The sequence below is a fragment of the Lygodium microphyllum genome, chromosome 19, assembly GCF_053477565.2.
Source record: "Lygodium microphyllum isolate KBCC chromosome 19, Lygodium_microphyllum_v1.1.10, whole genome shotgun sequence".
In the NCBI taxonomy this organism is placed as follows: Eukaryota; Viridiplantae; Streptophyta; class Polypodiopsida; order Schizaeales; family Lygodiaceae; genus Lygodium; species Lygodium microphyllum.
In genome coordinates this window covers 105,028,471-105,037,815 of record NC_141153.1, presented here as the reverse complement: position 1 = coordinate 105,037,815, position 9,345 = coordinate 105,028,471, and the positions used below count along the sequence as shown (strand labels likewise).

The following is a 9,345-nucleotide window of genomic DNA, read 5'->3' as shown; positions in this document are numbered from 1 at the left end:
AATTGGTGCATACATTGAAAGAAGAAATTTCTTAGTTGTTCCATTACAGTCAAGCGACATTATTCTAGGAATGCCATGGAGACACCAGCATAATCCAAATATAGATTATTCCACGCACACAATGAATATTAATTTTCAAGGAAAATCTATTACATTATATGGTATGCATGCATCTCATATTTTTCCACTGCTTTCGCATACTCAAGCAAAACGTGCACTACGCAAGAATACTAAATCATATCTCATTTGGGTGAATGAATTGCACGCAAAGGAAAATCATATGCATCCTAGGCATAAGGAATTTCTTGCATATTTTAAGGACTGTTTTGCAGAAGACCTACCACCAGGTTTACCACCTTCACGTCTAGAAGACCATAAGATTGATTTAATTCCTGGCACACAACCACCTTGCAAAGCACCATATAGGCACAATCAAATAGAGCAAAAAGAAATCCAGAGTCAAGTTGAAGAATTACTAAATAGAGGCTTAATTCGACCTAGCAGTTCTCCATTCGGTGCACATGTACTCTTAGTCAAGAAAAAGAATAATACCTATCGTATGTGTATTGACTACCGAGCATTAAATAAGATCACTGTAAAGAATAGGTATCCTATACCTAGAGTTGATGACCTTATGGACAAACTGCAAGGATCTTCTATATTTAGTAAAATTGACCTTAAGTCTGGATATCATCAGGTGAGGCTAGATAGATCCGACATATTTAAGACTGCATTCAGAACACAGTTTGGCCATTACGAATTCTTAGTCATGCCATTCGGATTAACTAATGCACCTGCTACTTTCAGTAGAATGATGAACCGTATCTTTCTAAAATATCAATATTGTGTGATTGTTTTCTTTGATGATATTTTGGTGTTCAGTCAAAGTGAAAAAGAGCATTATGAGCATTTATCATTAGTTTTTCAATTACTGAAAGAAAATCAATTGTTTGCAAATCCTGACAAGAGTGAATTCTTTAAGACGGAAATTGAATATTTAGGACATATTGTATCAAAAGAAGGAATTAAAGTTGATCCTAAGAAAATTGATGCAATATTACATTGGCCTATTCCTAAAAATGTACATGAATTATGCTTATTCCTTGGTCTTGCTAGTTTCTATAGGAAGTTTGTACGTAATTTCTCATTACTTGCTTTACCATTAACAAAACTTCTTAAGAAAGGAATTGTTTATCAATGGACTGAAACTCAGCAGAAATCCTTTGATTTACTGAAACGTGCATTAACCAATGCCCCTGTTCTACAATTGCCTGACTTTAATAGACCATTCTTTCTAGTTGTGACCGATGCTAGCGGATCAGGAATAGGAGCCGTATTAATGCAAGACAACCATCCAATAGCATATTCTAGTTCTAAGCTAAAACCCTCTGAGCTCAAATATTCCATTTATGACAAGGAGCTATTAGCAGTTGTACAAGCATTAAAACAATGGAAGCATTATTTAATGGGTTCAGAATTCATGATAAAGACCGACCAGCAAAGCATTAGACATCTACTTAGCCAACCCCAAATTTCTGACCGTCATATCAAATGGGCTTCCTTCATTCAAAGTTTTCATCCTATCATTCAATACCAACCTGGAAAAGAAAATGTAGTTGCTGATGCATTGAGTAGAAGACCTGCAATTCATAATATTTCTATCATATCTTTTGATTCTTTGATTGCTATGAAAGACACATATCACCAGGATATTACTTTTCATTCTGATTGGCAAAAATTAGTTCAAAATAATTTCATTCCTGTTGATTCATTGTCATATAATGATGGATTTATGTTTTTTGAAAAGAGACTGTGTGTTACTATTCCATTCCGATCTTTTGTTTTGAATGAAATTCATTGTCCCCCATATCAAGGTCATAGAGGTATCATTTCTACATTACGCATGTTAACTGAAGATTTTTATTGGTCGCATATGGATGCAGATGTATCTAATTTCGTTTCTGAATGTTTGATTTGTCAAAGAATAAAGAGACATCATGGTAAACAGTATGGATTACTAATGCCTTTGTCTATTCCATCTAAACCTTGGGAACATATATTTATGGATTTCATTACTGGTTTACCAAATACTAAATCTAACCATGACATGATTTGGACAATTGTAGATAGATTTAGTAAGCAAGCATATTTCATTGCATGTAAGAAAACTTTAACAGCATCACAAGCAGCACAATTATTTTTGAAAACTGTTTTTACTAACCATGGATTGCCAAAAGTGATTATTTCAGATCGAGATTCTAGATTTTGTAATAATTTTTGGATTACACTGTTTGCAAATCTAGGCACAAAGATTGATTTCTCATCTGCATTTCATCCAGAAACAAATGGACAAACAGAAGCCACAAATAGTACCATTTTAGATCTTTTATGTGCATATACTATCTCTAAACCTCAGACATGGGATACTCATTTGCATTTATTACAGTTTGCATACAACAATACACCGCACACATCTACAAAGAAAGCACCTTTTGAAGTTATTTATGGATATAGATTATCTACCCCTGTTGCATCTTTGTCTAATAAAATTCAAAGTGCTGATGATATTGCTACTATGCATAACAGTATTTTTGATGAGGTTAAGGATATGATTGCTAAAGCCCAACAATCATATACCAAACAAGCCAACAAGAAAAGACAAGCCATGAATTTCAAAGTTGATGATTATGTTTGGCTTAGAATACAAAAGCGTAGACTGCAAAGTGTAGATAGACATCCAGTTGTCAAATTAGCTCCTAGATTCTATGGACCATTTAGAATCATTCATAAGATTAATGATAATGCATTCAAGTTAGAATTGCCATCTCATTGGAAAATTCATAATACATTTCACATTAGTTTATTGAGACCATTTAGAGGCCAATTACCTATCCACCCTGTTTATGAAAACCCACCTTTATTAGAAGAAGAGACTGAAATACTTGAACCAGAAGCCATCATAGACACTGACTACATGACCACTAGAACTGGCCGAAGGTATTCTAGATATCTAGTCAAATTTAAGAACCATCCTGTAGAGGAAGCACAATGGATGCACGCTAGAGACTTAAATGCTTTCCCCACTCTGTTAGCTCCACATTGAGCTAATAGCAATTGAGGTCAATTGCTATCCCACCCCGGGGGTATGATGCCAGGAGGCATATTCCACGGTGGATTCCGTGCCACGGTGGATTCCGTGAGGTTTTACGGTGGATTCCGTAAACTTAGATGACTGGGGCTCATACACAAAGAGGATTCTTTGTGCGAGAAGTTGATGGGGACGCCTGTCCTTTTCGGGCGTTTCATTAATTTAGTGTGTACATGGGTGATTCCATAGCGGGTGATTCCGCAAAATGCATATTAAATTAATAAACGTTTATGAGTTTAGAGTGCGCACTCGTAATAAATTAAGGTTAGGATTTATTTCTAACCAGTTGATTTATTTATGTAGCTGAAGACTGCTAGGTATTCACTTTTGTCGGTTTAATTGTATTATTTTACTAACGATTGTGAATGCTTCAGTTGATGTGTAGAGATAGCAGCAGTGGCGGAGGAAAGCATTGGAGTCTAGTGGGTATTCGACATTTGGACTATATTTTGATAAGCGCCACGCCTATATTTTGTTATGTCTATTGAGACATCGAGTATTGATTATTATTTTGTATGCGCCTATGGGCATGGATATGTTATTTCTATTTGGACATTGAGATTGGGCGTGCCAGACTCTATGGGCACCGTCCATTAGCTTTATTTTCCTATTTTTGTAGAAAGCAAACTCAAAAGCTAAAAGCTTGTCATATTTTTGTAAATTGAGCTATTATTGAGCATGAAGATTGGAAATATACATAAAATACATGCTTTGTGAAGCGCTCACACAAGGCATGGGGGAGATTGAACCCAATTTGTCTCTTGCCTATTGTCGTGCATGCTTTTACATGGTTTTTTGTGCAAAAAGGTAGAGTTCATTGTTCTTGGGGACCTTCTGGGATTCACTACGTGAGCATTCTGCGACCGATCTGCGCACCAGCTATATCTTTTGTGAAGAGCTTAGGAACTTACAGGAGAAGGAGAGCAATAAGATATAAACACAATTTGCAAGTCAATGGTGGCAGCCATGTGCAATACTTGAAAATTGAAGTGAGCAGGTCAATGATGCTTTAACATCAAGGGTTTTAAAAAACACAAAAAACCTAACTCAAGTGAGATAAAGTTAACGTAGATATTGTGTCTTTGTGGCTGGTGGGGATTAGATGCAATCAAGCTTCATATGTGTGCTAAGAGTACAACTTAAAATAAAAGATAACGCAACAAAGTACAACAAATTTGTAAGGGAGTGATAGAAAACAATATGGAGAATTGACCAAAAAAATATTGATTATTGCAAATGATTACAATAGATAGCTCATGCTTCCTAGGTATGTGTTTCTATTAGGAACCTTTTATAGCGTATAGGAAACAAAGAGAGAGAGAGAAAAGGCCTATGTATGTAGAAAGTGTGGCTTAAGCTTATACAATGAGCCACAAATCATTATGGTAAAGAGATCCTTGCATGCATGCTTTTCAAGGATGCAACCAAAATTGACCATTGAATGTATGTTTGGTAGGTCCATGAATCACACATGACATTTACGGTAATAGCCCTTAGAGCATATTTTCAATGGTTTTGAAAAAACATTTGCCCAATGCATGGGTGATATTTTGCTATTCCTTCCATTGCATTGTGTAAATCCAACCTAAGGCTGGGTTTAGACGGAGGTGGTAGCACTACAAACCATGACCAACCTTCCGCCTCCTTTGTGTGAACACTGAAGTTGGAGGCACAGTGAATTACAAGAAGGTAAATAGAGATTTTTTCTTAGTGCCAAGGCTCTTCGAGGGGAGGGGGGTGTCGGTAGAAAGAGGGTGGGTCCGACAAAAAGAGAAGGAAAGTCTCAGCCATCTGGGGAATTCCACGTCAAAAGCATGCCCCTTTGATATATCTCTTCGAGGGTGGGTGTCGGTAGAAAGAGGGTGGGTCCGACAAAAAGAGAAGGAAAGTCTCAACCATTTGGGGAATTCCACATCAAAAGCATGCCCCTTTGATATATCTTTGTCGCCGCTCGTTTGAACGCAGCCTAAGACATGGTGCAAGTTGAGGGTCTTTATTTATTGTACCTTTGCAATGTTAAATAAAGCAATAAAAATCTAGAGTTTTTCTAGCCAAAAGCAGTACAAGATGCACATTTGAAGTTATCAACAATCTCCTACTTATTTCTTTAGGTATTTTGACAATTTATCATTAAGGAGTGATAGAAAAGCAAGTACCTATCAGAAAATAAAAAGCCCTTACTTCTTCATTTAACTATTTTAATACTTTGTTTAATGATATACATAGTATAGTGGACAAGGGCATCCCAACAAGCCACCTCTCTTCTCCCATATTGTTACAGGCCACTTGTTTGCACCTGGCCATGAGGATAGGTTGATATATAATACGTGCATATTTGGGAAAACAAATCCCAAGCTTTGTCCTTAAGGCAAGATGTAAATATTCTACTTTTGAGTTTAATATAATTTGTGGTTGCATTTAAATAAAAGTACAGATGTGACATGCTTTTCATGATGTAATGCATGAAGCGAAGTGTCTATGTCATGCGCATGCACAATATATTAACCAATGTATGCTAAGTGGAGAGGTATGCTTAAGATACTAACCAATGTATGCTAAGTGGAGAGGTGGACAAGTTAGGGAATTGTTCTTATGAATATTAACACCTTTGAAATTTAAAGGAAGATAAGTCTAGGGCTATATTCAAGCCACCTTGTATTCTTAGGAGAAGCAAGGGCCTCTCTTCCTCTTAATCAATGGTTGCTGGGGCCTTGTAAGTTGCCAAGAGGAAGCTTTTGGAGTTTATGAGATTTTTGTGATTCTTGTGGTGGTGATCCTGGGACTAGTTTTTCATGGAGCTTTGTTCTTTTGTAAGAAAGGTTTGCAGCAAGTGCACTAGGTGGACTGTAATGATGATGAATCAGCCCACAGTCATCTAAAAAGCTTGTTCATCTTCCAGCTCCTCTTTCCTCCTTTGTAAGAAGGGGCAGAGCAGGTTTTGGGCTTTTCAAATGAGAGCCTCTAAGAAGCTTACAGCTCTCAACAGATAGGTCATGGCTTCCCGTGTGAACAGCAAGAGCAGGAAAAGCAGCAGCAACAGGAAGGGCAGCGGCAGAGGCAGAGGTAGGGCAGGAGGCTGGGCAATACGAGTTTCCTGTCTATATCTTGTACGACCTGTAGGCCAGCAACATCAATTACCCGAGAAGAAAACATCACAGTAGCAGCATTGACATGCTCAAAATGAACTCTGAGCATGCCCATCAACTCATCAGGAGAAAAGAGACCCTTTTCTTTTCATGGTTTTGACCATAAGCTTTAAGAGGGGAAATACCTTTCTCTGTTTTGATGGTGTGACTGAGGAGAAGCTGAGGTTGTTCTACGGTGCATAGATCCACATCTTGCAGGAGGTATTGTTCCTGGGTCATGCCCTTAATAGAATTGTTATCATCAGTCAAATCTTTTGCAAGAAGCCTGAGCCGATGCACTTGGGAGATTTGTTGTACAATTTATGGCCTCCTGTCAGACGTTTCATGAAAGCTGCCTAATTGACCTCTTAGATACTTCATGATAGCCTGCTTCAATGTATGCATGCCCTTGCTTCTCATTCTTAACATTGACTCATGAAAGCCTGCTTAATTGACCTCTCGGATACTTCATGACAGCTTGCTTCAATGTCTGCATGTTCCTGCTTCTTCTTGTTAACTCTGATTTTGGCCATAGCCTCTCAAGTCAACTCTCAGGTTAACTCAACATCCTGCCCCTTGAACTATACCCTTCTGGAACAGCTCGAATATATAGGCAACAAGGTCCGGAGCTCCAGTAACTCGACCTTTCGCTGCACGAGCTTCGTGCAGGGACTGCACTTCGTACTGGTTGACTATGTTGCACGAACAGGCTTCTTTTTAGTGCCCGCTGTCTCTGCAGAGGCTTGCTGGGATGCTTTTGACCAGCAGCTGAGCTCCTTGGGTGCTCCTGGTATTGATGTCAGATCTCAATGCAATCTGACCACTTCCTCCATAGCTCAAGGCTCAGACACCTGCAGGAATATCACTTCAGTGCAGAATTTGACCCGGGTGGTTCCCCAGGATGTTTTATCCAGCATCTCGCAACAGTGTGCTGGTGCTTCAGTGGAGGAACTCAGCATTTGCTCTGCCTGCAACATCATTGTTGTGCAGTCTACAGCTTCCTACCTGTCAGGAAGCTCTGATGGAAGCATTAACAAGTGCCAAGACATTTTATCTCTTTATGCTGCCTCCACAGCCCCTAATGCATCACGCGGTAATGTTGCCGCTTGCCTGTTCAACATTGCAGATTTAAGTAACAGTACAGAGCCCAGCCATACCAAATACATTTATGGTGGAGTTGGAGCTGCAGTTACTCTTCTTCTTGTACTTGGCATGGCCTTGTTCATCTACATCTGGTATCATAGGCGCAGATCCGCAAAGAACAGAAGGGATGCACAGTCGAGCAAGGAGAAGATGGCAAAGGCCAATTCTAATCTTATATGGTTTACCATTGATGAGATCAAGGCAGCCACTAATAATTTTTCCCGGGTCAACTTTGTGGGCAGTGGGGGTTATGGCAACGTGTACAAGGGCACACTGCCTGATGGAACAGAGGTTGCAGTGAAGAGGTTCAAGAATTTATCTGCTGCAGGGGATGATGAATTTTTTCATGAGGTGGAGGTAATCAGCACTGTGAAGCATCGGAATCTTGTGGCTTTGAAGGGCTGCTGTGTGGACAAGAGCGATCTTGCAGGGCATCAGCGCATCATTGTATATGAGTACATGCCTAATGGAAGCTTGTATGATCATCTGTTTGTCAAGAAGACCAAGCTTGATTGGCCCAGGAGGCAGACTATTGCCCTAGGGATAGTGAGAGGTCTGTCGTACCTACATCAGGAGGTGCAGCCTGCCATCATTCATAGAGACATCAAGGCCAGCAACATCCTTTTGGATGCCAATTGGAATGCCCGGGTTGCAGACTTTGGCCTAGCAAAATTCACACCTGAAGGTGCAACTCATGTCACAACCAGGGTTGCTGGTACTCAAGGCTATGTTGCCCCAGAATATGTGTTGTACGGGCAACTCACTGAGAAGAGTGATGTATACAGCTTTGGTGTTGTTCTGCTGGAGCTGTTGACAGGAAGAAAGATCCTGATAGCTCCATCTGAGTCAGGTGGCCCTATGCTCATAACCGACTGGGCGTGGTCATTGGTAAAGCAAGGTCGAGTAATGGATGTCTTTGATCCTGCAATGGATAACTTGGGTCCCCCTGATGTGCTAGAAAGGTTTGCTCTTCTGGCCTTGTTATGTGCACACCCACAGGTACCTTGTAGGCCTACATTAGATCAAGTTCGTAAAATTATGGAAGAGGACCAGCCATTGCCCATGATTCCTGACCGTCCCATTCCATATACGCTCGAGCTCAATGACATAGAGCAGGTTGTGTGTGGTTCTGGATTGTCCAGTGGCTCGGGTTTTCAATCCTTCAGTTCTCATGGAAGTTCTGTCAGAATCACCAAAACCTGCACATGACATCTTCCCTTTTTTGCTAACACATTACCATGACATAGTAAAAGGAAGTGGCACAAGACTTGTAAGTGTACAATAGATGGTTTATTTTTTATTATACTTGAGAGCTATTCTGGTATCAGCAGTTTCAGGCACTTTTTCGTTGTCTTGTTCAATTTTTTTTCAGTATTTCTATTTCTTTTATTGTCCTGTTTGGTTGATGACTGAGATATTGAAGACCTTCAAGACACTCTCAGTATTTCTATTTCTTTAATTGTTCTGTTTGGTTGATGGCTGAGATATCGAAGACCTGCACGACACTTCCAGGGTCACAAAAACATAGCACACACATCGCAAGATGCACTACCATCTGAGGTATCCCATGGAGAAGGGAATAAGCTCCTCCAGTAGAGAAATTGCAATTGGAATGAGATCACGAGTAGGGAAGCCTTGTGTGATGTCTGTTTGGCATTGGAACTGAGGTGGATTCCATCCTTATGTGCATGAGAAGAAGATGGGAGTCTTCTCATGGTGCGAGCAAATCTGTTGCTTAAAAAAACGAGACTGCCAATTAACTTGATCAAGCTGATCACCTCAATATGGAAGTTGTAGTGACAGGGCTTCTTAGGACACAATACCACAGACACCTCTCTTCATCTTGTAATTATATGTGTAGCATAAGAAGACGCTTGGAAGTAAGTGGAATGTTGAGCCATGTCTATGACAGATGGTTTCCTCCAAGAA

The 9,345-nt window shown here is 39.8% G+C and overlaps 1 protein-coding gene across 1 annotated transcript; it reads left to right on the top strand.

The window, feature by feature from the left end:
• The first annotated feature begins 5,923 nt into the window (after positions 1–5,923).
• Positions 5,924–8,750, top strand: LOC148020239 (putative LRR receptor-like serine/threonine-protein kinase RKF3). Its single transcript, XM_087700568.1, has one exon. The coding sequence runs from the start codon at positions 6,760–6,762 to the stop codon at positions 8,623–8,625; it is 1,866 nt and encodes a 621-aa protein (XP_087556694.1). The 5' UTR covers positions 5,924–6,759; the 3' UTR covers positions 8,626–8,750.
• Positions 8,751–9,345: the final 595 nt, after the last annotated feature.